Source organism: Myodes glareolus, chromosome 4 (genome assembly GCF_982192425.1).
Source record: "Myodes glareolus chromosome 4, mMyoGla1.1, whole genome shotgun sequence".
Classification (NCBI taxonomy): domain Eukaryota; kingdom Metazoa; phylum Chordata; class Mammalia; order Rodentia; family Cricetidae; genus Myodes; species Myodes glareolus.
In genome coordinates this window covers 73,454,787-73,482,260 of record NC_142029.1, presented here as the reverse complement: position 1 = coordinate 73,482,260, position 27,474 = coordinate 73,454,787, and the positions used below count along the sequence as shown (strand labels likewise).

Below are 27,474 nucleotides of genomic sequence, written 5' to 3'. Positions count from 1 at the left end.
GGCTTTGTAGACCAGGTTGGGTTTGAACTCACTGAGATCTGCCTGCCTCTGCCTCCTGGATGCTGGCTTTAAAGGCGTGCGCCACCAAGCCAGGCTCATACATTTTCCTTTCTTTCGCTTTTGAGGGTTGGTGGACAGGGCAACCAAATCTGTGAAACTGATCTTTTGCAAGAGCAAAGCAGGATGTTAACTGCTAAGCATCTCTCAGGAGGCTAACACAAAACACAAACTCTCCCTTCTGAAGTGTACAGCTCAGAACTGGAGAGATGGCTCAGCAGATAAGAGCGTATTGCTCTTCCAGAGGACCCCAGTTGAATTCCCAGCACCCACATCAGGCAGCCCCTGTATTCATAGGTACATACTCATATAGAGACACACATACACACGATTTAAAAACAAAATAAAGTTGGGTGGTGGTGACATATACCTTTTTTTCTGTCGTTGTTATAAACTGATTGGTCCATTAGCTCAGGCTTCTTATGTACTAATTGTTTTTTTTAAGATTTATTTATTTATTATGTATATAACAATATACTGCCTCCATGTATGCCTGCATACCAGAAGAGGGCACCAGATCTCATTACAGATGGTTGTGAGCCACCATGTGGTTGCTGGGAGTTGAACTCAGGACCTCTGGAAGAGCAGCAAGTGCTCTTAACCACTGAGTCATCTCTCCAACTCTGTACTAATTCTTGTAACTTATATTGGTCCATAATTCTTGAGTGATGCACACCGTTAATCTCAGCACTTAGGAGGCAGAGGCAGGATTATCTCTGTGAGCTCAAGGCCAGCCTGATCTACAAAGCTAGTTCCAGGACAGCAAGGAGTGTTACACAGAGAAACCCTGTCCTAAACACACACACACACACACACACTCACTCACACACACACACACACACACACACACACAAATTAAATAATTATATTTTTAAAATAAAGCATACAATTTTTTTATTTTCTTATTTTTAAAATAAAGCATGCAGTGACTTTTGGGGTATTTGTCTTTGTCTAATTCCAGAACACTTACACTCCGACTATGAGCTTCTCATGCACTAGCAGTCACTTCCTAGTCTTCTGGAACTCCATGAAACTGCTTAGATGCTTTCTCTGTTTATGGATTGGCCGGGTTTGGACACTGCATACTGTGGCCTTCGCAGCTGGCTTTTCTACCCATATTCAAGGTTAATAACGTTGTAGCGAATGTCAGTATTTTATTCCTTTTTTCCTTTAAAAAAGTTACTGCTAGCTAGGCGGTGGTGGTGCACACCTTTAATCCCAGCACTTGGAAGGCGGAGGCAGATGAGTCTCTGAGTTAGAGGCCAGCCTGGTCTACAGAATGAGTTCTAGGTCAAACTCTGTCCCCAAAAAACAAAACCAAAACAAAAAACAAAATTTACTATTATTGTTTATATATGTGTGCATGACGTGTGTGAGAGAGGATGCAAGTGCAGACACACCACCACACATCTACCCGTAGATCCCAGAGATAAACCTCAGGTTGTTAGGATTAACGATTGAGTTCTCTTGCTGTCCCTAGATGGTTTTATTTTGATTTGGGAGGGGGCGGGGGCGGTGTCTTCAATATGTACCAGATAGATTTTTAACTTGATACTGGCGCTTAGGTTGGACTCCAAGTTTTGATCTTCCTCCTCAGACTCCTGAGTCCTGGATTACTGGTGAGGGGCCCATGCCAGTTTTATGATAGAGCCCTAATCACTCTTTATATATTCTGGATACTAGTTCCTCAAGCACACGGATTATTTTATATATTCCATTGGATCGTTTTATGGACTGTAAGAAGAGAGATCAAGGAAACGCAGGTGAACACAAACAAAGGACACAAGATTGATGCTCCACAACTCTAAACAAACCCCCTGCAAGTCCTGGGCTAACGGAGGCTTAAGCACCCTGGTACCCAGGAGTTGCCAGTCGGCCCCGCCCCTCGCCCTTTGACCCACGCCGTTTCCGGTTGGAGACGTGGCTTGGGTCCGCCATCTTGGCCAGAGGCGAAGCGGCGGAGGCTCCTGTCAGGGGCAGCAGGTCCGGAGCGGCCCGAGCTCCGCTTCTCTGGGCCGCAGCCCGAGCCGCAGCGGAGCCAGAGCGTGGTGCGCCCCACCTGCGGTCTCACCATGGTAAGCGCCGAGGCCGGGTCCTCTCGCCCTGTCCCCGCCGACCGGGCCCGGAAGGCAGGAGCCGCGCCCGCAGCCCCGCTGGCGGCCCGGGCTTGGTGCGGCCTCCGGGGGGAGCTGGAGCGAGCTGCCGCGCCCACCGGGCCTCCGCCGCGTCCACCCGCCCGCCCGACACCGCGACCCAGCCGGGCGGGTGACTGTCGCCTGGGCCTTCCGCCCTCCCGTCCTTCCCGCCGGTTCCCTGCGAGCTCCGGCTCGGCGAGGCCGGGCCTGTCGGTAGCTCCTCGTCCCCCTGTCACCACCTCGTCCGTTTCAGCTTTTTTTGTTTTGTTTTACTCGGAAGGGGGAAGTGGAGGTGCCACGGAAAGGAGTAAATTCGGACGCTCGGGAGTGGGACCCAGGTGTCCCCGGAGCGTCTGTCCTGGGGTAGCGCGTACGTGTGACTTTGGCAGCGAGGCCGAGTGGACAGTGTGTAGAACATTGAGAACCTACTAGTGTTCGGGTGGAGTGACATGCGTGTGGCGTGTTGTAGTCGGGGTTCTCGGGTGGAGGAGAAGGGGGTGCGCTGTACTTGGGGACCTTCGCAGACTTGATCTTTCCGTCCTCATCTGTTACCGAGATCGGAGAATGACTGGGTGAGGATGGGGGAAGGAAGAATTGACTCCGCCAGACCCCGCTGTATCAGCTAAATCTGGATATTCGGAAACTGGAAGAGATTCTATGGCTTCCAAGGAGCTAGTGATTTTTATCTTTTGAAGGTTTTTTTGTTGTTGTTGGTTATTTTTGTTTGTTTGTTTTGAGTTACTTGAAAGCATACCTAAGATCTAACAGACTACTTTGGTACTTGTCATACATACTAAGTTCTACTGACAGCTCTTTCAATAAGAACTTGGTTAGAGGAGCGATTCATGTTTGGTCTTTAAACCGTTGGAAGTTCCTTTTCCAGCCTCAGGTGTATGAATTACACCAAGTAGGTTTGCCTCTCCAGTTTTGGTTTTAGACTTATATTTCCAAAATCTCATATACCCACCCCAAGTCCCACTTCCACCAGGTTTCTTTCTTTGTTTTTGTTTGTTCGTATGGGTTTTCTTCTATTTTTAAAGATGTTTTTTATTTTATGTGTATGAAGTGATTTGCTCACTTGTATGTACGTCTTGTGCATCACCTGAAGTGGGTGTTGGATTCCTTGGAACTAGTTGGTTCCTTGCCATCCTCCCTGTGGGTGCTGCAGGGGATCTAACCCAAGTCCTCTTCAAGAACAAGTGCTCTTAACTATTGAGCTATCTCTCCAGCCTTTAGTATTTAGAGAGAGTGTTTCTCACTATGTCCTCTGGCTGTTCTGAAATTCACTAGACTGACCAGACTGACCTCTGCCTTCCCAGGACTGGAATTAAGGTGTGCACCACCTCTACTGGCCTGGATGGTGATTTCTTTTACATTTTGGGGAGTATTCATAGTGTATGTTAGAGTATGTTGTTTCAGTATTGAAACTAGAGCCTTAGGAAATCAAATACAGATCTTTATCAAATCTTGTTTATTAGAATGTTCTTAGAACTTTAAGATTTTAAACTCACTGATAATTGAGGAACAGGCCAGGCGATAGTGGCTCACACCTTTAATACCAGCACTCGGAGACAGACGCAGTTAGATCTCTGAATTCGAAGCCAGCATGATCAACAGAGAGAGTTCTAGGATAGCCAAGACACTGTGTCACACTGTGACACTGTGTCTCAAAAAACAAATGGCAGACAAACAAACAAAAAAGATAATTGAGGAACAGTAGAGCTCTAGGTGTTAAGTAATATGTGTGTGCTTACATACATATGTGTGTGTTTATATGTATATATTTTTTTGCTTGTCCTTTTGATGTGTATACATATATAGCTGTGTCCTGTCTTTCTGAATTAGAGACTTAGCATGATCCAGATATCCACAGACTTGTGTGTTGTGGAGAGTACTTTATCTCAGTACAATCTGCTCTGTTAAGTCAAAGACTTGGTATTCTGTTAATGTTTCTGGGCCCTACTTAATTACAGAAAGGTCCTTGTATCATAGAATTGCCCAAGTGGGGTGAAATTTTGATCTCAAAGTTGCACCAAAATTTATGGAAGTAGTCTTTCCTTAACATTTTATTATAAGACTTTCAAACATCTAGAAAATTTGAAGGAACCTTACACAGACCAGTCATGTAACTACCAACTAGTTTCTCTTAGCATTTCACTATAATTATTTTATTACATACCTAATCATGCATCATTAAAACATATTTCAGATTAAGTTAACACGTACATAAACATTGTTTATGAAAAATAAATTTTCATTGACTTTAGTTACTGAGTATCAATGCAAACTGTTGTAGACTGCAGTCACTGTAGATATGCAAAGTGCAGAAGTGGCTCATAACATGAATTACAAAAGGAAATACTTTGTAATTTTTTTTCTTTAATCAGATGTAGTTAGGCCTGGCCTGAAACTCACCATCTTCTTCTTTCAGTTTCCTGACGTACTTGGTTACATTAGCTGAAATGCATCTTCTGAGTTGTCCTTTTTTCTTTGTTTTCTTAGTATTTGCCAAATAACATTATAATAATTTTTTAAACTTACATTTGAATAAACTTGATAGTAAGTTCTGTGATAGCACCCATTTCTAGAATAGACCATTGTTTAATTATAGTATAATTAAGTATATATAGATTAATATAATTAAGAATTGGAGTTTTTAATTATTAAGAAGACAGTAAATACTTATTATGATGGCAAGTACCTTTACCTATTGAGCCTTACTGTGAAGTTTCCAAAAGCTTAAATTTATAGTCTATAGACTTATAGGACACTTAGTTAAACTTAGAGATTGTGTATGTTTGTTTGTGAGATCCAGGATGCTGGGCATCCTCTATTGCTCTCTGCCTTATTGAACCAGAAGTTTGCCTTTTCAGCTATATTGGTGGGCCAGTCAGCTCTCAGGATCTGCCTGTCTCTGACCTGCAATGCTGGGGTTACAGGCACTTGCAGCCATAGCTGGCTTTTTATGTACGTGATGGGATTCAAATTCAGGTTCTCATGGTTATAGAGCTTTGAAGCACTCTTACATACTGAACCGTCTTCCCAACTTGCCTCCTACCCCATGTTTTTTTGTTTGTTTTTTGTTTTTGTATTTTGAGACAGGGTTTCTCTGTAGTCTGTCCTGGAACTAGCTCTTTGCTGGCCTCAAACTCACAGAGATCTGCCTGCCTCTGCCTCCTGAGTGCTGGGATTAAAGGCGTGCACCACCACTGCCCGACTTATTTTTGTTTACATTTGTTTAGTAAAGTAAACTCTCTTTAGCATTTTCCCACTCCCCAGGCTTTTTTTTTTTTTTAATTTATTTTATTTTTGTGTGTTTAGCCTGCATGCTTATGTATGTACCACATGTGTGCCTGGTGCTTGCAGAAGCCAAAAGAGAGTATTGGATCCTTTGAACTGTAGTTGCAAACTGTTGTGAGCTGCCATGTGTGTGTTAGGGTATGAACCCCTGTCCTGTACAAGAGCATTAAGTGTTCTTAATTGCCGAACCATCTCTCGAGCCCCCTAGCTTTTTTTTTTTTAAACACTTGTAGAAACTCTGAGTTTTTCTCAGATTTTGGAAAATCATCAAGTCCCACGTGGTAGAATAAAAGAACCATTTCAATTCAGGAAAGTTGTTGACTGACCTCTACATAACTCATACATACATTCACACAATTAAAACAAAACAAAACAAAAACAGGTAAGGATGGGAGAATAACTCAGTACTAGGTAGAGTGAGTGTTTGGATAGAATGTATGGCTGTGATAGGTCATTGATTCAATTCCTGGTACCAAAAAACCAAAACCCAATTAAACAAAATCACAATGACACTTTGATTTCACATAAATTAATATTTTAGGGTTATTTCAGTAAGCAATCAAGTGACAGATCTTGGATTGCACAATTAGTGGAAGGTAGAACAGAATCCTAATTCTGCTAATTTCCTAATTCAAGACATTTCTTTTTCTTTGTGTGTGTGTGTGTGTTTTCAAGGCAGAATTTCTCTGTAGTTTTGGAACTTGTCCTGGAACTCACTTGGTAGATCAGGCTGGCCACAAACTCATGAAGATCCACCTGTCTCTGCCTCCCAAGTGCTGGGATTAAAGGCGTGTGCCACCACCGCCCAGCTAACGACATTTCTTTTTTTTTTAATATTTATTTATTTTATTATGTATACAATATTCTGTCTGTATGTATGCCTATAGTCCAGAAGAGGGCACCAGACCTCATTACAGATGGTTGTGAACCATGTGGTTGCTGGGAATTGAACTCAGGACCTTTGGAAGAGCAGGCAATGCTTTTAACCACTGAGCCATCTCTCCAGCCCCTAATGGCATTTCTGATCTGTACGTAAACTTATATTTAAAATACATTAAATGTGTGTATATGTATGCCATATGTGTACAAGTGCCATCTTTAGAGGCTAGAATCCAGGGCATTGGATCCCCTGGAACTTAAGGTGGTTTTGAGCTTCCTAATGCAGGTACTAGGGAACTAAACTCAGGTCCTCTGGGAGAGTAGTTAGCACTTTTAATCACTGAGCCACCTCTCCAGCACTCTGATCCATATATTAAACCTATACAAACAGTGTAGTGAAACCCATGTAAACATTTAAGTTTGAGCTGAGTATGGTGATGCACACCTTTAATTCTAACTTTGCAGAGGCAGACCTAAATGGTGAATTCCAGGCCAGCTAGTGCTACACAATGAAACCCTTAAAATAAATGGTTTGGTTTGCCAAACAGTTATTTTCTTTTTGGGATGGGTGTGTAAATGTGAGAGCAGAGGATCTTGCTCTTTCTTTTAATTAAGGCAAGTTCTCATGTAGGTCAGGCTGACCTTAAACTCTAAAGTAGATAAGGCTGGTCTTGAACTCATGGCTTTTGTTTTTGTTTTATTTTGTTGAGGCAGTTTCTTTGGTAGCCTTGGCTGTCCTCAAAATCAGAGATCCCCCCTGCCTCCTGAGTATTGGGATTAAAGGGCTGCATCACCACCACTCAACTCAAAAAGCTTTTGAGAATCATAGTTATTCATTTTTTTTAAATTAACTCCTTTTTTTTTTTTTCTTTTTAAGCGGGAGGTTGAGTCAGGGCCTCCCACTAGCTATGGAGCCAGTTCTGGAACTTGCTTTATATACCAGGCTGGCCTGAACTCATAGAAATCCACTTGTCTCTGCCTCCCAGAATACTGGGATTAAAGGCATGTACCACCACCACCAAGGGTTTTTTGTTTTGTTTTGTTTTGTTTTGTTTTTTGTCTCACATTCATGCCTGGTGTCTGGAGGGTGGCAGAAAAGGATATCTGGTCCCTTGAAACTGGAGTTACAGATGGTTGTGCATTGCTGTGTGAGTGCTAGGAATAGAACCCAGGTTCTCTGCAAGAGCAGTAAGTGCCCCTAACTGCTGAAAGGCATGATAGCCTTTAATTCCAGTAGGCGGATCTCTATGTTTTCCTCTGATCTGCATAGTGAGTTTCAGGTCAGCCATAGTGAGACCCTAATGAAAATCATGGTAGGAGAATTTACCTTTTAATAGATGCTCTATTTCAGTAGTTGCTAAACTTCAGTAAATATATAAAGAGAAGCGTTACTATGTTGAGGCATTTAAGATGTGTTAATATTGCAGAAGATAAATCTATCTTGTTCAGAGATGACCTTTCTAGCTATATTAGTGATTGGAGACCATGTCACCTGCATGGACCCTGTGATTTGTGTCCTAGATGTTTTGAGATTTATCACATTTAGTATAGGCGACTTTGATCCTGCTTCAGGAATCTTATTTGCTTATATCTGGTTAATGAAATGACTCAAATAATCTCAAGGTTTTCCTGCTTGAGATATTATTTTTACCCTACTGATATTTGTTTGCTTTTGAGACAGAGTTTCTCTGTGTAGCCCTGGAATTTAATCTATAGACCAGGATAGCCTCAAACTTGCAGAAATCCACCTACCTCTGCCTCCCTACTGCTAGGATTAAAGGTGTGCTCCCTACTGATTTTTGTTTGTTTTGGGACAGGGTCTCTTTTTCATATTATGTGTATGGGTGTTTTGGCTGCTTGTATGTCTGTCTGCACCATGTGCATGGCTGGTCCCTGTGAAGGCCAGAAAAGAGTTATCAGATACCTTAGAAATGGAGTTACAGAGAGTTGGGAATTGAACATGGGTCCTCTGGAAGAATAGTTACCGCTCTATACCTCTGAGATATCTAGTGTGATAATAGGTATTCAGTAAATCATGTAGCTTTGACATTGTGGCATGTACAGGTTATCTCAGCATTCAGGGAACAGAGGCAGGAGGATGGAAAGTTACATTCCAGTCTCAGCTATACAAGATCTTCTTTCAAACAAAGCCAAGCAGAATAACAAACCAAAGGGCTGGCTAGAGATGTAGTGGTAAAACATTTACTTAGCATGTACACGACCCAGGATACCACCAAGCCAAGATAAGGTAAATTCAGTATAGAGTTGATAGAATCAGAGATGCAGGAGAATTAATATGTTAATCCCTTAAATCTAGCTTTTTCTAAACTTTGGTTCTTATTTGGGAAGTGGAGCAGATGATAGTATCAGCTCTTCAGATGTCACATGAGAAAAATGCAGTGTTCACTTAAAGTAAATCAGTAAAAATACAGATCTGTTTGCTGAAGGGATCTTATTTGTGCTGGATAAAGATGAAATACTTTACAATATAAATTGTTGATATGTTTATCTAATTATTTATCAATAAAAATTGGGAGTCAGATATCAGGGTAAGAACCTGAATGATCAGAGAAGCGACAAAGAAGCCACCAATGACCTATCCTGTTCCTTCATTACTACTTCCTGTCTCCTATCTGTCTTCAGTTCTCCAAAACCTCTATGATTAATCTTGGTCAGCTAGTGGCTAGCTCCACCCTCTAACTCTAAGCAAACTTTGTCAGAATGAGATCAAAATATCACAACAGATTGTCTTTTGGATTTGATGGGAGTTGTTTTTTGTTTTGTTTGAAACAGGATCTCTATGTATCCTTGGCTGTCCTGATATAGACTAGATTGGTCTTGATCTCAGAGAGATCTATCTACTTGCCTCTGTCTCCTAAGTGCTGGAACTAAAAGTGTGCACAATCACACCTAGGTCAATAAGAATTATTTTATTCTGCAGCTTAAAAACAAGCATGACCAGATACCTTAACTAGCTGACTTTTCTCTTATTTTTTCTTCCCTCCCTTCCATTCTCCTTCTCCTCCTCCTCCTCTTCCTCTGTCTCTCTCTCTCTCTCTCTCTCTGAGATGGTCTCTTGTAGCCTACACTGACCTCGAACTCAATATGTAGAACAGAATGACCTTGAGCTTCTAATTCTCCTGCCTCTACCTCCCAGGTGTTGGTCATGTATCCTCTCTGGATACTGTGGCCTTATATACTGATTACATAGCTATTATTAATACATTGAAACTGAATGGATGGATGCACATCCATAATCCCAGCTGCTTTGGAGGCTGAGGCAAAAAGAGCATAAGTTTGAAGGCAGCCAGGAAATTTAGAAAGACCCTGTAATAAAATAAAACAAAATTTTAAAATAGACAAAATCCTGTGAATATATAACATGCTTGCTATTATGCTAGAAGGTCCAGTTCTGAAAGCCGTGAGCATTGCCACTGTAAGAATATTTATTTAAACTGACTGATGTTTGTTTTTCAAATTGCTCATCTGTAATGGGCATTAAACCAGGGTTTGTGATTTAAGAGATTAATTTCTAACAGTGAGTCTTTCCAGATGTGTCAATCTTTTGTTGTTGTTGTTTGTATGAACTGCTGGATTTCTATACCAAAGAAGCCATTAGAACACAGTGTATCTTTTCTACTCTTCTCATTGGCATTTGATTTTCTTTTGCATTTGTTTTGTTAAATGGATATCAGAAGGTTGTTGGGTCTTTTTTGCTTTTTTTTATATTTATTTGTTTATTATGTATACAGTGTTCTGCCTGCAAGCCAGAAGAGGGCACCAGACCTCATTACATATGGTCATGAGCCACCTTGTGGTTGCTGGGAATTGAACTCAGGACCTCTGGAAGAGCAGCCTTAACCTGAGCCATCTCTCCAGCCCCAAAAGTTATTTTTTAACTATTTTGTTTTTAAATTTTGGGTATATTATGGAACAATTGCTTCATTTTCTTCTACCTTAACTTTGTCTTATAAATCTCATGCTGTAATAAAGAAACAACAGAGTACAGTTTGAAGTCAATTGACAGTAGTGTGCTATAGTATGGAAGCTCCCCTGAGGTGCTGAGAAAAGAAATGTGAAAATACGTGAAGAATGCTTATTTCTGTGTGTGTTCTTGGCAGGTGCTGTTGGCAGCAGCAGTCTGCACGAAAGCTGGAAAGGCTATTGTTTCTCGACAGTTTGTGGAGATGACCCGTACTCGGATTGAAGGTTTATTAGCAGCTTTTCCAAAACTCATGAACACTGGAAAACAACACACTTTTGTTGAAACAGAGAGTGTAAGATATGTCTACCAACCTATGGAGAAACTGTACATGGTATTGATCACTACCAAAAACAGCAATATTTTAGAAGATTTGGAGACTTTAAGGCTCTTCTCAAGAGTGGTAAGAGGCCTGTAATATTGAATTCTACTTTGTGGTGTTTTACTTTTTTGTTGAAAGTAGTTTTGACTTTAAAATAGCTGATGTTAACATTTTGTGAACTCTGTACCCCTAACTACCTCTCAACAACTTACCAATGCAATTCCTTTTAAAAAAGAAAAAAAAATGGCTGTGCAGCGGTGGCGCACACATTTAATCCCAGCACTCGGGAGGCACAGATAGGCAGATCTCAGTGAGTTCGAGGCCAGCCTGGTCTATAGAGCAAGTTTCCAGGACAGGCTCCAAAGCTATAAAGAAATCCTGTCTTGAAAAACAAACAAATAAAAGCTTTATTTATTTTACAGTGCTAGAGCCTTATGCATTCTAGACAAGCACACTTGTCGTTGAGCTACACCCCATTCCCATATAGCTCTTTATTCATTCAGCAGCCACTTGTTGGGTACCTTCCTAGGCTATCTAATAGAGAATGCAAAATCATCTTTTAATTTATTTTATTTTATGTACATTGGTGTGGGGGTATCAGATCCCCTGGAACTGAAGCCACAGACAGTGGAGTTGCCATATGTGTGCTGGGAATTGACTGTGGTCTTCTGGAAGAGCAGCCAGTGCTTTTAACTGCTGGACCATCTCTCCAGCCACTCATATCTCAGTTCTTAACTAAGTTAATATGTCCATGTTTCTGAAACTTGCTTGAACCCCCACCCATGTATGTGTCTGTGTGAGTGTGTATGTCTGTAGGTGTGTAGGGTCCACTATGTAGCTCTGGCTGGCCTGAAACTCTCTGTAGTAGACCAGGTTTAGAGCTCATAGAGATCTGCCTGCCTCCTGTGTGCAGGGATTAAAGGCATGCGCCACTATGCTCAGATTTGGAAATGTTTTTAGATTAAGAGTACTGATACAGCCAGGTGGTAGTGGCCGCCAGTCAGGGGCAGAGGCAGGCGGATCTCTGTGAGTTCCAGGACTGGCTCCAAAGCTACTGAGAAACCAAATTAAAAAAAAAAAAAAAAAAAAGACAAAGAGGCAGGCAGGTAGATCTCTGTAAGTTCTAGGCAAGCTCTTAACTGTTGAGCCATCTCTTCGATCTCATTGTTTTATTTTGTTAGTTGGGTTTTTTGGGTTTTTTTGTTTGTTTTGTTTTTATTTTATTGTATTGATTAATTGGTTTTTGAGACAGTTTTCATGTAGTCTAGGATGGTCTTAACTTGCTACATTGCTGAAGATAATCTTGAACTCAGGATCCTCCTCCTTCCACCTCCCAAGTGCTAAGATTGTTTTTGAAATTTTGAAACTTAGAAACATAACTGCTATGAAATTCTTAATCTTTGTTTTCTGTTACTGTCCATGATTAGATTCCTGAATATTGTCGAGCCTTAGAAGAAAATGAAATATCTGAGCACTGTTTTGATTTGATTTTTGCTTTTGATGAAATTGTTGCTCTGGGATACCGGGAGAATGTTAACTTGGCACAGATCAGAACCTTCACAGAAATGGATTCTCATGAAGAGAAAGTGTTCAGAGCAGTCAGAGAGGTAAGTGAGGCCTTCTGAGACTGCCAGTTTGAGTGTCTTTTTCTTAGCCTTTACTAATCTGATCTTCCTGGTTTTACAATGTAGACTGTACTGAAAACTACATACAAGTATGTCTTTTCCATAGACTCAGGAACGTGAAGCTAAGGCTGAGATGCGGCGTAAAGCAAAGGAATTACAACAGGCCCGAAGAGATGCAGAGAGACAGGGCAAGAAAGCACCAGGATTTGGTGGATTTGGTAGTTCTGCGGTGTCTGGAGGCAGCACAGCAGCCATGATCACAGAAACTATCATTGAAACTGATAAACCAAAAGTGGCACCTGCACCAGCCAGGTATGGTCTAGCGTATTACCAACAACCCTAGGATGCAGAGGAAGGCTGTGTGTGTGTGTGTGTGTGTGTGTGTGTGTGTGTGTGTGTGTATTTCATGGGAGTGATACTTGGTTTCTAAAGTGATTGTAAATAATAAGAGACTTAATACTAAATTTAGATACATAAACGATAGTTATAAAGCAGACATCTGTGTTATTCTTCCTTTTGTTTAAAAGAGAGTTCTGAAATTTCATGCAAAGACTTATTTATGCATAGTCACATTTATTTGATTGGATGTTAAGTTTTCACCAGATCATTTATAATTATAAAATTATATCTTTGGTATTTAGGTACTTAATACTTACATATTAATAATGGTTGTCCATTTGTGCAGGTTCATATCACACCATCGGTGGCCTAGTTGTCCACCAGCACTAGGAAACAGGCTTTCTCCTTGTTACCTTCATATTCCTTCAGAGGAATCTTGTTGGTAGAAGGCTATTAACTAATGTTTGGGGCTTTTTGTATTTTTATCATCTATTTACTTGTTTTGTATTCTTCCTCTTAGACCTTCAGGCCCCAGCAAGGCTTTGAAACTTGGAGCCAAAGGAAAGGAAGTAGATAACTTTGTAGACAAATTGAAGTCTGAAGGTGAAACTATTATGTCTTCTAATATGGGAAAACGTACCTCGGAAGCAACCAAAGTGCATGCTCTGCCCATTAATATGGAAAGGTAATAATGACTTCTTCAAGAATAAACAATATAATTCTTAAAAATTGTCTTTTTAGCCAGGTGATGGTGGCGCGTGCCTTTAAACTAGCATTCAGGAGTCAGAGGCAGGCGTGTGTGTATTTGTTTTGCCACTGGGCCACATATGTGCTAGTTGTATATTTTTGTGCCTTTTAACTTTTATTGATTTAAAAAAATTAGAACTTTTTTAAAAAAATAATTTATTTTAACATTATTTTATGTGCATTGGTGTGAAGGTGTTAGATCCGAAGGAAATAGAGTTACAGTTGTGAGCAGCCATGTGGGGCTGGGAATTAAACCCTGGTCCTCTGTAAGAGCAGCCACTGCTCTTAACCGTTGAGCCCTCTCTTCAGCCCCTCAATTTAAAATTTTATTTAGATAGAATATGTTCCAGGTATTAACTTAAGGTATATTTTTTCGCCCACTTTAAACATGAAAACTCTCAGCTATTTGTTTCCTATGAAGTTTAGAACTTGGATTGAATAATTTAGGAACGGTAACTTTATGCCTACTTTGTAACTTGTCTTGAGCATGGCATGACGGTACATGCCTGTAATCCCACTGTTGGAGAGGTGGAGGTTGGAAGATCTGGAGTTCAAGGCAGCCTCAGCTACGTGAGATCCTAGGTCAAAAAGAAAAAGAGCTTGAATTACAGAGCTAGAACTACATTAACCCTATATTTTTTTTCTATTTTTTTCTAATTAAAACTTTAAAGGAGAGTCCGTCTTTAAGTGTTTAAAGGAAATTAATGTGAATGTGCTGTCTTTTAAGTATTTGAATGCAGTATAATTGGATTTGTCTCTTATCTCAGGCCTGAAACAATGGTTGGTGACTTTTTTTAATTGATATGAGCTCTATATTTTTCTCTGCTCCCCTCCCTGCTTCTCCCCTCCCCACTTCAATCTTCCCCCAAGGTCTCCATGCTCCCAATTTACTCAGGAGATCTTGTCTTTTTCTACTTTCTACTTCCCATGTAGATTAGATCTATGTAAGTCTCTCTTAGTGTCCGCGTTGTTGTCTAGGTTCTCTGGGATTGTGGTTTGTAGGCTGATTGTCTTTGTTTTATGTTTAAAAACTGCCTAAAAGTGAGTACATGTGATAATTGTCTTTCTGTGTCTGGGTTACCTCACTCAAAATAATGTTTTCCTTTTTTTTCTCTCTCTTTTTTTTTTTATGAGAAAGTAATTTTATTAAATTATAAAAGTTTCCATTTCTGCCCCTCCTCCCAACACCCTCCCACTCCCCCCATCAAAATAATGTTTTCTAGCTCCATCCATTTTCCTGCAAAATTCAAGCTGTCATTATTTTTTTCTGCTGTGTAGTACTCCATTGTGTAAATGTACCACATTTTTCTTATCCATTCTTCAATCGAGGGGCATTCAGGTTGTTTTCAGGTTCTGGCTATGACAAACAATGCTGCTCTGAACATAGTTGAGTACGTGTCCTTGTGGCACAATTGAGCATCCTTTGGATATATAACCAAAAGTGGTATTATTACTGGCTCTTGAGGAAGGTTGTTTCCTAATTTTCTGAGAAATCGCCACACTGACATCCAAAGGGGTTATACCAGCTTGCATTCCCACCAGCAATGCAGAAGTGTTCCCTTTTCCGCACAACCTCTCCAGCATAAGTTGTCATCAGTGTTTTCGATCTTGGCCATTCTTACAGGTGTAAAATGGAATCTCAGAGTTGTTTTGATTTGCATTTCTCTGATGACTAAGGATGTTGAACATTTCCTTAAGTGTCATTCAGCCATTTTATTCCTCTGTTGAGAATTCTCTGTTTAGGTCTGTACTCCATTTTTTGATTGGATTATGCGTTCTTTTGGTGTCCAATTTCTTGAGTTCTTTGTATATTTTTGAGATCAGACCTCTGTCTGATGTGGGGTTAGTGAAGATCTTTTCCCATTCTGTAGGCTGTCATTTTGTCTTGTTGACCGTGTCCTTTGCTTTACAGAAGCTTTCCCATTTCAGGAGGTCCCATTTATTAATTGTTTCTCTCAGTGTCTGTGCTGCTGGGTTATATTTAGGAAGTGGTTCCCTGTGCCAATGCGTTCAAGTGTACTTCCCACTTTCTCTTCTATAAGGTTCAGTGTGGCTAGCTTTATGTTGAGGTCTTCGATCCATTTGGACTTGAGGTTGGTGACATTTTTAAGTGATAGGTTAATCAAATTCATATGACCATGACACAAATTTCTTGTCCTTAAATTAATCCCAGACTTACTGTTAACTAATAGTTAACAAAACTGATCACTGTTAACTGATAGTTAACAAAACTGATAGTTTTGAGGTCAACTGAAAGATGAGTCTGGGAGGATAACTCTATCAGGTGTGCATGCGTAAAAGGTACTGTTTGCTCATTTGTGTTCTCTTCTTAGAAATGAACAGTTACCTCTAGACTGATCTCTTCACTTACTGTTGTACTGATGCTATTCTGGTTGTTTAGGCAAAGGCTGAGGCTTCATGCCTTTATTTTTTTTTAATTTATTTTTATTTATATATTTATTTTTAACTTATGTGCATTGGAACTGAAGTTACAGACAGTTGCGAGCTGCCATGTGGGTCTTGGGAATTGAACCTTGGTCCTCTGGAAGAGCAGTCAGTGATCTTAACCATTGAGCCATCTCTCCAGTCCTTTATTTTTGTATGTTTTTGTTTGTTTTTGTTTTGTTTTGTTTTAATAATGTGACTAAAAGGTGGTAGCACATGCCTTTAATCTCAGCACTCAAGAGGCAGAGGCAGGCGGATCTCTGTGAGTTCAAGGCCAACCTGGTCTACAGATCAAGTTCCAGGATAGCAAGGGCTACACAGAGAAACCCTGTCTCAAAAAGAAACAAATCAAAAAGAAAGCTAAAGTTATGTGAGTATGGCCTGTGCATTTGTGGGTGCAAGTGCCCACAGAAACCAGAAGAGGGCAATGGATTCCCCTTGAACTGCAGTTAAATAAAAGCTGCTAGGAGCAGATCTTAGGTTTGAGAGAGCAGAATATGTTTTTAACCACTTTTAAGGTTTCATGCTTTTAAGCGATCATCGTATAGTAAAGAGAATTTGAGCATCCATCCCTCCATCCATCTAGATATCTAGATGTTTATCAACTATCTATCTATCTATCTACCAACCATCTCATAATAAAGAGAATTTAAGCATTTTTCTTTCTGTCTGTCTCATTCAAGCCACCACAACTAGATAGAGTTTCCAGTTGCATTTCCCCTGCTAAATTACAGATAATGAGTTATGTATTTAAGGACTAAGGATATTGTTCAATAGTTCTTGCCCTGGGTTCAGTAGTTCTTGCCCTGGTTCATTTGCAAGGCCCTGGGTTCAATTCCTAGGGTATAAAAGAAGAAGACCTAAGAATTTACTTATATGAAGTCATAGCTAAATGACATCTAAATGCAGTGCTTTACCCTGGATAGGATCCTGTACTGTATTTTGTGATAATAAGATAATTGACATATTGTTGGTAGGTTGAATGGAAGTATTAATTCAGTATAAATATATGGAGTTAATGATAGCATTAGTGCAGTTATATAAGAGAATATCCTTGTGCATGCAAGGCAAGCACTTTGATATTAGATTATACCTAGTACAAGAATGCCCTTGTTCTTGTAAGTAAGAATATAATGTTTAAAGGTAAAAGGACTATAGCATTTGTCTTAGGGTTTCTGTTGCTGTGAAGAGACACTGTGACCTCAACAACTCTTATAAAGTAAAACATTTAATTGGAGTGACTTAGAATTTCAGAGGTTCAGTCCATTATCATCATGGCCGGGAGTATGGCAGTGTGCAGGCAGACATAGTGCTGTAATAACAGCTGAGAATCCTACATCTTGCAGGCAACAGGAAATGAACTGAGACACTGGGTGATATCCTGAGCATAGGAAACCTCAAAGCCCGCCCCTACAGTAACACATTTCCTCCAACAAGGCCATATGCACTCCAACAAAGACACATCTCCTAATAGTGCCACTCCCTATGAGGATATGGGGGCCAGGTAACATTCAAACTACCACAGTGTTCATAACCGGCTTCTTAATAGTCCATGGGGGATGTGTGTGTATAAGATATTTAAAGAGAGTATGAGTGGCTGGGTGGTGGTGGCACACGCCTTTAATCCCAGCACTCGGGAGGCAGAGGCAGGCAGGTCTTTGTGAGTTCGAGGCCAGCCTGGTCTATAAGAGCTAGTTCCAGGATAGGCTCCAAAACTACAGAGAAACCCTGTCTCAAAAACACAGCAACAACAACAAAAATCCCCCCAAAAAGAGAGAGTATGAGTATACAGATGATGAGCCAATATATTAACAATAGGTAAAAAAAGATACCTTTTGTTTAAATTTTATTATGTTTTAGAATATCTTTTATTTATTCTTTGACAATTTGATACATGTATATACAGAATCTTGATCGTGCCCACCACTAGGTTCTCCTGACTTCCTTCCGTTGGACATTCTTTACTAGGTCCTCCTTCCACATTCATGACCTGTCCTGTTTACTACTTGTTTTTTTCCTTTTGTAAATTGCTGGATCCAATTACTGCTGCTTGCTAAAATGTTTACTAAATCCTGTTGCTTGATCTCATCCACATAACTGTGGCTACAGTGAGCTCATGAGTGCGGCAGTCGCGTCATGTCCAGAAGACAGCACTTTGTGGCACTCTTTCCCATCTTTTGGCTCTTCTGTGATGTTCCCTAATCCTGGGGAGGAAGATATTAATAAAGAGGTCCTATTTAGGACTGAGCACTCAAGAATTATTTTCAACACTTTGAAGAGTTAGAAATCTCTGCATTGTTGCCAACCAAAGAAAGAGGCTTCTGTGGCCAAGATTAGGAACATCATCAATCTGTAGATAAACATCAATGTTTAGGAAACAGTATCCATTTAGCAAAACAGCAATAGTAGATTTTCTACTAGGACCTGTGACCTATCAAATCATGGGCTTTGACCAGGTTTATAGTATCAGGCTTGAATTCCTTCTTGTGAAGGGAAGGCCTCAGATCAATCCAGGAAGCAGTTGGTATCCCCATAACCTACATGTCACTGTTGTACCATTGGGCATAGCTTGCTTGGCAGAACAGTATTACAGTGCTCAGGGTTCAGTACTGAGTAAGGCTATTTATCTTTTCTCTCCAGTGGACTGCATAATACCTTCCAGCACTGAGAGCTAGCTACCAGGGAGGAAGTTTCTCTATGTCCTGCATCTGGAGTGAGTTGTATATTCTAGTTGAAGAAACAAGAGCAATGGGAATATGCTCTGATGTTTTGGAGGCTTTGTATCCCATGCCTGGCACTAGGATTTTTACTTAATAGTCTATATGTTCTAGGGAAAGCATCATCCACCTTTACAGAAAACAATGTTCAAATTTCTTTTTTTAAAAAAGATGGTTTTTGTTGTTCATTTTTCAGACAGGGCTAGCTAGGAACCTGCCATGTAGACCAGGCTAACCTCGAAACTCACAGAGATCCACCTATATCTCTCACATGCTGATATTAAAAGGTATACTACCACACCTAGCTTTACTTTTTAAATATTTGCTTGCAAAGTAATGAATTTCTGTAAGTTTTTATTTGTTTGTTTTTCGAGACAGGGTTTCTCTGTAAGTCTTCGCTGTTCTGGAACTCACTCTATAGACCAGGCTGGCCTCAAACTCACTTTATAGACTAGGCTGGCCTCTAACTCACAGAAATTCATCTGACTCTGCCTCACAAGTGCTGGGATCAAATGCGTGTGCCATCACCACCTGGCTTTATTAATCTTTTAAAATTACGTATAAATTTGTATTTGGGGAGGGTGCACATGAATGCAGATATGTAAAGGACTCCAGAAGAGGGCCTTGGATCTCCTGGAGCTGGAGTTACAGGTGATTGTAAGCTGCCTTATTTGGGGTGCTGGGAAACAAACTTGGGTCTTCTGCGTGTGTTCTTAACAATTGAGCCATCTCTATAACCCCTTCTCTTTTTAAGACCCCAGTCTCTTGTAGTTCATATTGGCCTTGAACTCATTATGATCCAAGTGTGGCCTGAACATTCTCCTAATCCTACCTTCCAAGTGTACCAAAGCAGTACCATCACTGGTTTTATATGGAGCTGGGATCAAACCCAATGCTTCTTGCATTCTAGCAAACAAACACTACCAGCTTAATCACATCTCCAGTCTGGTTTCTACTTTTCTGACAAACCTTTTGCTTTATAGTGTGCATATGAAGATTGAAGAAAAGATCACTCTAACCTGTGGGAGAGATGGGGGATTACAGAATATGGAGTTGCATGGCATGATCATGCTTAGGATCTCAGATGAAAAATTTGGCCGGATTCGTCTACATGTAGAAAATGAAGATAAAAAAGGGGTGCAGCTCCAGGTGTGTAAAGGCTTTTATATTGAGTATTTAGATATTACCTACCTAGCACAGTCTTTTGGAGGGGGGGTTATTTGGTTTTGCAGTACTTCGAAATGGAATACAGACTCTTGCTTGAGCTGACTTTATACTCAACTATTATAGCCTTAGCCTTTGGTTTTGTTTGTTTGAAGTGGGGTATTTTTATATAGCTCTGGTCTAAAATATTAAGTCTTTATAGAAGGTACATCTTTCCACAAAATTAAAAAGAATTGTAATTTATTAGGAATCCTATTTATGGCCATATAAGCGCAGAGGGGGTCTATGTAACAGAATGAGATCTTGAATTTCTAATCTTGTAATCCTGTCTCCAGCTAGAGTTTCTAGGATTACAGGCAATTGAACCCAGAGTCCCATGCATCATGTTAGGCAAGTACTTTGCCAACTGGGCTACATTTTCAAGCTCCTCTTATTTATTTATGCTTGTATATATGTCTCTGTATTGTGTCTAGAGGTCAGAGGATAACTTCCAAGAGTGTTGGTTTTCTCCTTCTTTGTGGCTCTCAGGGACTCAACTCAGGTCATTGGACTTAGCAGCAAGTACCCGCTGAGCCATCTTACTGGCCTAGTTCACTTGTCATTCTGAACTTCAGATGTCCTTCTCTTCTCATTCCAGACCCATCCAAATGTGGATAAAAAGCTTTTCACTGCAGAATCTCTCATTGGCTTGAAAAACCCAGAGAAGTCATTTCCAGTCAACAGTGACGTAGGGGTACTTAAGTGGAGACTACAGACAACAGAGGAATCTTTTATTCCCTTGACAAGTAGGTGCCTCTTCATGGGTATGTGCTTATCTTCATTGACATAGCAAGTTCCTTTTGGCAAAATGACTGTCTTCAAAATGCAATCACTGCTGTAATTGGTATATTTTAATTAATCATTTTAATTTTTTGAATATATGCACCTGTGAATAGGTGCCTGTGATGGCCAGAAGAGGTCATCAGATCACCTGGAGCTGGAATTGCAGCCAGTTTTGAGCCGTCAGTGTATGTTTTACATTAGAATGCTACAGACCAGCAGTTGGCAGTCGGGTTGTATTTGCCATCTTAACATTTTTCCACCCCTCCATACTCTTGATCTTGGTCCCAAGGCCAAGAAACAGTTCTTTTTTTCTAAAGCTGAGGTATTATGGCGTTGTTTTTCTTCTCAGTTAATTGCTGGCCCTCTGAAAGTGGAAATGGTTGTGATGTGAACATAGAATATGAACTGCAGGAAGATAATTTAGAGCTCAATGACGTGGTCATCACCATCCCACTCCCGTAAGTGAAATTCTAATAATCCTCTTCCCTTCGTGGGTTTATAGAGCTGGTTCCTGGTGTTTGGGGAGGAATTTTAGAGGCAGTACCTCACTGATTATCCACTTTGAAATGTTTATTTTCTTCCCTGTTGTGGTAATACCGATTAAACTTAGAGGCTTAAACATAGCAAGAGCTCTACCACTGAGCTACATTCCCAGTCCTTTTTACCTGTTTTGAGACAGGGCTTCATTAAATTGCCCAGACTGGCCTTGAATTTGTGATTCTCCTGCCTTAGTCTCGTGAGTAGGTAGGATTACAGGCATAAGGCACTAGACATGACTGATACTTGCTTCTTTAAAAAAAATAGTTGTGTTCAGCCAGGCAGTGGTGGTGCAAGCCTTTAATCCCAACACTCAGGAGGCAGAGATAGACGGATCTCTGAGTTAGAGGGCAGCATAGTCTACAGAGTGAGTTCCAGGACAACCAGGGCTACACAGAGAAACTCTGTGTGTGTGTGTGTGTGTGTGTGTGTGTGTGTGTGTGTGTGTGTGTGTGTGTGTGTGTGAGACGGGGGCGGGGCATGAGGGGCATGGTGAGCAGTGCAGTTAAGTTTTTGACACATATACACGTGGAAAACTGTCAGCACAGGGAAGATAGACATGTATGTCTAGCTGGTTGTGGTGGCTTAAACACTTATCCCAGCACTAGGGAGACCAGAGCAGGAGGATCCTTTCTAGTTGAGTTTCAAGTTGGCCTGGGCTACAGAATGAGATGCTGTTGTAAACAATTCCTGTCACACACACATAAAACTCAAACTTTTAGTTCCAGTGATGTCTTGTATATTTCAATGGTGTATTCTCTAGGGTCATCTAGAACCTTGGAGAGTGGTAGGATTGGGCATTACTGACAGGTTGTCTCTGTTGAGATTTATTTTACTAGACTATTTTAGGATGCCATAGTTTTGAGGCCTCTCTCTGCTCTGTAATTGTGGCTGTGGCGGTTTCCTGTGTCCTTGTTCGGTTTTGCAATGGCCTGGAGAAGAGAACGTTTTACCCCAGTGTCTAGAGCTGATCAGATTAGAAGTCATAATTGGAATTGGAGCAGAGAAGGACCAAGCACTGTAGAATTGATGGGAAAGAGTTAAAGTCTTTTGCAACCCTTAAAGTAGTCTTTGTTTTTCTTACATACCCTGCCCCTAATGTAAGCACTGAGTGTCACTGGTAAATTAAAAGAGGGTAAATTTAGAATGTGTAGGAGTAGGTGACACTGCCTGTCAGCCATTTGTGGGAGTGCAAAGTACATCCTAACTAGCCCTGATTCTTCTGTGACCAAAAACAACTGAGTGTCTCTTTCCAGTCTATTTCTATTTTGGCCAGACTTTGTTGTCATGCTTTCACTGTCCACTTATCAAATAATTTCACTAGATTATAAATCAGATAAACTCACTAGCATTGGCTTTAGTAAAGTTTTAAAGGTTCTGAACTCTTTTGAGAACAAATCTCAAAGATCCAGTTTTCACCTCTATTTATTGGTATGTAAAGTTTACCCCTACTACCAACCTGTTTTGTTTTTTATTGTTATTTATTAAAGACATACGTTGTTTTAAAAAAAAATTCCTTAGCAGGCTAACAATCCGTAAAGTGATTTTTAAAGTAGAAAGTTTTAGACATTTGCAGTCTCAGTTCCCTGTTAGCTCCGAGGCCTAGTTAGCACCCAGAGCTGTCTTAAATGCCTATTGTTCTAATGTCTTTTTCTACGAAGGAAGTCAAGTGATATCCTTAGCAATGGTGTTAGTGCTTTGATCCTCGAAGTTAGTGAGCAGCACAGTCTTTAGAAAAATTTAGGCAAAATTTGAGATGTGTAGTTTTTTTTTGGGGGGGGGTGTCTGGCTTTAGCTGTCCTGGAACTAACTTTGTAGACCAAGCTGGCCTTGAAGTCACAGAGATCCACCTACCTCTGCCTCCCAAGTGCAGGGATTAAAGACGTGTGCTACCACTACTCAGCTGTGATCAAACTGGGGTTGGCTTTCCTTTCCTTGTTGGAGTTCTCTGAGTTCTAGATAACTACAATGACCAGATGTTTCTCCTGACAGATCGGGTGTTGGTGCGCCGGTGATTGGTGAGATTGATGGTGAATATCGACATGACAGTCGGCGAAATACCTTGGAGTGGTGCCTGCCAGTGATTGATGCCAAAAATAAGAGTGGCAGCTTGGAGTTCAGCATTCCTGGGCAGCCCAACGACTTCTTCCCTGTTCAAGTTTCCTTCATCTCCAAAAAAAATTACTGCAACATACAGGTACTCTGTTCTGACAGACGGCAGATGTGGGAAAGGTGAAACAAGTGTCTGATAGGTAGTACAGTTCCATGTCAAGGGAAAGGTCAAAGCTGAGGTGTTCTGCAGATTCCATTTCTGATTTGCTCGTCACATTTTTTTTTTTTTTTGTCTTTTTTTTTCCTTTTCCTCCTTTTACAGCAGGGTCTGATTATGTAGCCCTGGATGACCTAGAACTTACTGTGTAGATCAGGTGTCCCTCCAGTTTATAGAGGTCTGTTTTCTTTGCTTTCTTTGTTTTTTTGTTTTGTTTTGTTTTGTTTTTTGGGGGGGGGTTCCTCTGTGGCTTTGGAGCCTGTCCTGAAACTAGAACTCACAAAGATCCACCTGCCTCTGCCTCCCAAATACTGGGATTAAAGGCGTGTGCCACCACCTCCCGGTGAGGTCTGCTTTCTGAGTGCTGGAATTGTATTATGGGCATGTATTACCACTCCTGGCCTATGTGGGTTTTTTTGTTTATTTATTTTTTTAACATTTAAATTTTCTTTTTATAGAGGGGCCAGAAAGATAGCTCAGCAGTTAAAGAGCACGTGCTTGGCTCCCAGCACCAGCATAGTTGGGTTTTTTGGTTTTGTAGCTTTGGAGCCTGTCCTGGAACTAGCTTTTGTAGACCCGGCTGGCCTCGAACTCAGAGATCCACCTGCCTCTGTCTCCTGAGTGCTGTGATTAAAGGCATGTGCGCCACCACCCGGCTCATTCTGAGCTTTTACTTGTGGCAGCTGCTCTGTTTTACTGTGGCCTAGAGCAAATTGGATAATGCCACAAGCTGCAAGTATGAGTGAGTGATTTTTAGTATTCCTAGGCTACTTTTAGTGCTGCTCTTAGAGAATTTGATGTAATCTGTAATGAAAATGTAGTCGACATCTTGTAGACTCACCATCCTTTTTTCTTACCACACTTTTTCTTTCCTAGGTTACCAAAGTGACCCAGGTAGATGGAAACAGCCCTGTCAGATTTTCCACGGAGACCACTTTCTTAGTGGACAAATATGAAATCCTGTAATACCAAGAAGGAGGAAAGCCAAAAAGGAAGAATTTCAGATTAATAAAGAAGAAGCCAAAAGTGGCTGAGTTTTTCCAAATTTACAAGCCATTGGAGACCCCCTTTTTTTCCTGATACAGTGTACATCCTCTGCGCGCAAGGACCCTCAATTCACCCCAGTGTTCTGGTGTCACAGAGACATTCTTTAACAAAGAAAAGACACTAACATAAAGGGAAAGGCTGCTGATTTCTTTGACAGATTTTACTGGCCAGCAGGAAAGCAATTTCTCCAGGGAATCCAGAACACCTCTTCTGCCTTCATATAAGTTTCCCCTTTATTTTAACCCCTAAATATAGTTATATTTCATACTTCGTTTTAAAAAGTTTTCTCTATAGATTTGATTTTTCAGGTCACTCAGTTTTCTCTATAGATTTGATTTTTTTCTCCAGTACACTCAGTCATGCACTGGGTCATCTCTTTGTAGGGATTGTGTTCGGCACTCCTAGAACAAGGTTATCTAACCCGTTCTTGACTCTAGACAATACCAGTGAGCTGCTTAGGGATGCAGAGTCTTGAAGTTTGAGATACATGGTTGTCTTATGTTCTCTCCTGTGTCCATCCATTGTTCCCTTTCCTTTCCAAGTCATTCCCTTGTAGGACCTGCCTTTCCAGTTGTAAGCAGTACTGTGAGTCCCACTCGTGTCAATATTAAAGGTAGCTGAAAAACAGCTTTCAGGTGTATGCACCTTTTCAAGATGCCTAATAAGATGGCTGCATCCATTGCCACATGGAATCATGTCTGCTGCTGGTGCTCCCCAGCTTCCGGTTCACCACATGTGGGGCAGTACTGAGTTACTGCAGTCACTCGGTGTCAGTCCGCTTAGATTCCTCACATCCTCCTCCCTCTTCCAGTTGTTCCCTTGTCAGCCTTCTTCCCAGCAGAAGTGAGGCTAGTGAGTCTGTGCCATTTCCCTTTAGTCCTGAACTATCAAGGAGACCCTCATCTTCACCATTCGAGTGAGGCAAGTGATTATCCTGATACGGAGAGAGGAGTTACTCAGATATCCCCCCATTTCCTTCCATCTGACCGGACATTTTTTCACCTGCCTATTTGTTCCTGTTCCTGAAATCCTTTTTCTCTTCTCAGCCTCTTTTGTGTCATCATGTAGTAATTGTTTCTCAGCTGCACTTGATCCATTGCCTTTTTAACAGAGGCTGAATCACCCAGTCCTACCAAGCACTGCACTGGACAGGTTGGATGATCAATTGCTGCAGGCTGCAGGCACTAGCAATGGGAAGCAGAAAGTGATAGTAAATGACTCCACACTGAGGTGGCTGGAGAGCAGGGCTCTCATTCTGGACACCTGGCCCTCCACGGCAAGAGTATACTATCCATGAAGCAAGAGTAGTCACACAATGGCTGTGGTGGCTTGCCAAAGAAAGTTCTGGCCTTCCCTTTCCCTAAACTGCATCAGGGAAGAATCCTTATCTCCAGCTTGGTTTCCATGTGAGGTTTTCTGAGGAAGGGGACTGGGATAAGAAGTCTGTCATGTAGTTAAGTAGACAAGAAATCTTATTAATCCAGTTGTATTTCAGAGTTGTTTGACCCTATGATTTTTAAAGTCAAGTTTAATTTCACAAAGACTTTTTCTGAAATTACTTTTGGGGTAATATTTAAAATGAGAGACATTTTGTAACCCTGTAAAATATGTAGGGAATATAACATTCCAATGTACACAACGAAGGCAAATTCTTTAATCAAATAAAAGAGTATTATAAAATGAGATGTTTACTGGACTCTTTAACTTTGATGTCTGCTTGCTGATTCATGATATTGTAATAGGATCTAAGATTAAAGATTAATGATACTTTTTTTTAAAAAAAAAAAGAAAATAACCTATCCAAGTGTATTCATTTCCTTGTCTCTTTCCAAGTAGTATGCCTCTCTAATTGTGTGTATTTGAGCACACACACTCACTCTTGACAGAGTAGGATTAAATGAAGCTAAGTAGGATTAAATAAAGCATCTTAGAGCTTTCACTGGATCCTGAGTCTTCACTTTGTCGGGAGCACTTTAGAGTCAGAGAAATGACACATTCATTCTCTCTCTCTCTCTCTCTCTCTCTCTCTCTCTCTCTCTCTCTCTCTCTCTCTCTCTCGGGTTTTTTGTTTGTTTTTAAGACAGGATTTCTCCTGTAGCCTTTGGTGTATCCCGAACTAGCTCTGTAGACCAGGCTGGCCCCGAACTAGCTCTGTAGACCAGGCTGGCCTTAAACTCACTTGCCTCTCTGCTTCCTGTGTGCTGAGACTAAAGGCGTGCCCAGCTTTTTTGTTCATCAGCTTTTCTCCACAGGGTCTCTGTGTAGTCCTAGTTCTCCTGGAACTTGTTCTATAGACCAGGCCTCGAACTCAGTTCTCTGTGCTTGCTTCTGCCTCCCAAGTTCTGGGATTAAAGGTGTGGACCACCAAACCTAGCTAATCAAAGAGTTCTTAAACATTCTGCAGTACCCTGGAGTCTTCTTGTCAAACAGTGGTGATTAACGAACCAGGACGATATGGGGGATGCTTTAGAAATTGGTTATTTCCTCAAAAGGGAATAACTAGACATCGTGGCACACCCCTTTAATCTTAGTACTTGGGAGACAGGCAGGAGGAACTCTATGAGTTTGAGGCCAGCCAAGACAACATAGTGAGACCTTTCCTCAAATAAATAAAGCTTCTTTACTCTTTTATTTGCAAAAATCTACTGAATGTAAAAAATCATTTGGAAGACATTTTCTCTCTAATAAAAAGTGACAGGGATGACAAGATTTTTGTGGTGTATTTAAGATTTTTTTCTTTAATGAAATAGTACCTGATCTAATAGTGCCAAAATTCTGCTTACCTCCCTGGACTGTAATCTTTAGTGAAATGAACACCCAATTCCTGTCACATGCCCTGACTGGCCAGTAAACCTGTGGCATCAAGTGGACTTTGCTGGCCTCTTCTGAGGGAGGTTAGCAACAATAACTAGATCTGTCTAAACATTCTGGTTAATGTAAGGCGACCTGGGGCTGAAGAGATGGCTCAGTGTTTAAGTGATCTTCCAGAGGATGCAGGTTCAATTCCCAGCACCCACTTGGCAGCTCATAACTGTCTGTAGCTCCAGTTCCAGGGGACCCGACTCCTATATCAAAACACCAGTGCAC

At 40.9% G+C, this 27,474-nt stretch overlaps 1 protein-coding gene across 1 annotated transcript; it reads left to right on the top strand.

Annotated features, from left to right (window-relative positions):
• Positions 1-1,978: 1,978 nt before the first annotated feature.
• On the top strand, positions 1,979-26,070 carry Arcn1 (archain 1 coat protein complex I subunit delta). Its single transcript, XM_048416806.3, has 10 exons — positions 1,979-2,132; positions 10,493-10,756; positions 12,103-12,282; positions 12,407-12,612; positions 13,160-13,324; positions 19,532-19,697; positions 20,350-20,497; positions 20,884-20,992; positions 23,064-23,268; positions 24,217-26,070. The coding sequence occupies exons 1-10, from the start codon at positions 2,130-2,132 to the stop codon at positions 24,304-24,306; spliced, it is 1,536 nt and encodes a 511-aa protein (XP_048272763.1). The 5' UTR covers positions 1,979-2,129; the 3' UTR covers positions 24,307-26,070.
• The last annotated feature ends 1,404 nt before the right edge of the window (positions 26,071-27,474 follow it).

Bases quoted from the DNA above. Each gene is read 5' to 3' on its own strand.
- Arcn1 (XM_048416806.3), top strand. The intron at 10,757-12,102 runs GTAAGAGGCCTG...GTCCATGATTAG, and splicing joins TAAGGCTCTTCTCAAGAGTG to ATTCCTGAATATTGTCGAGC. The intron at 20,498-20,883 runs GTAGGTGCCTCT...TTTTCTTCTCAG, and splicing joins ATCTTTTATTCCCTTGACAA to TTAATTGCTGGCCCTCTGAA.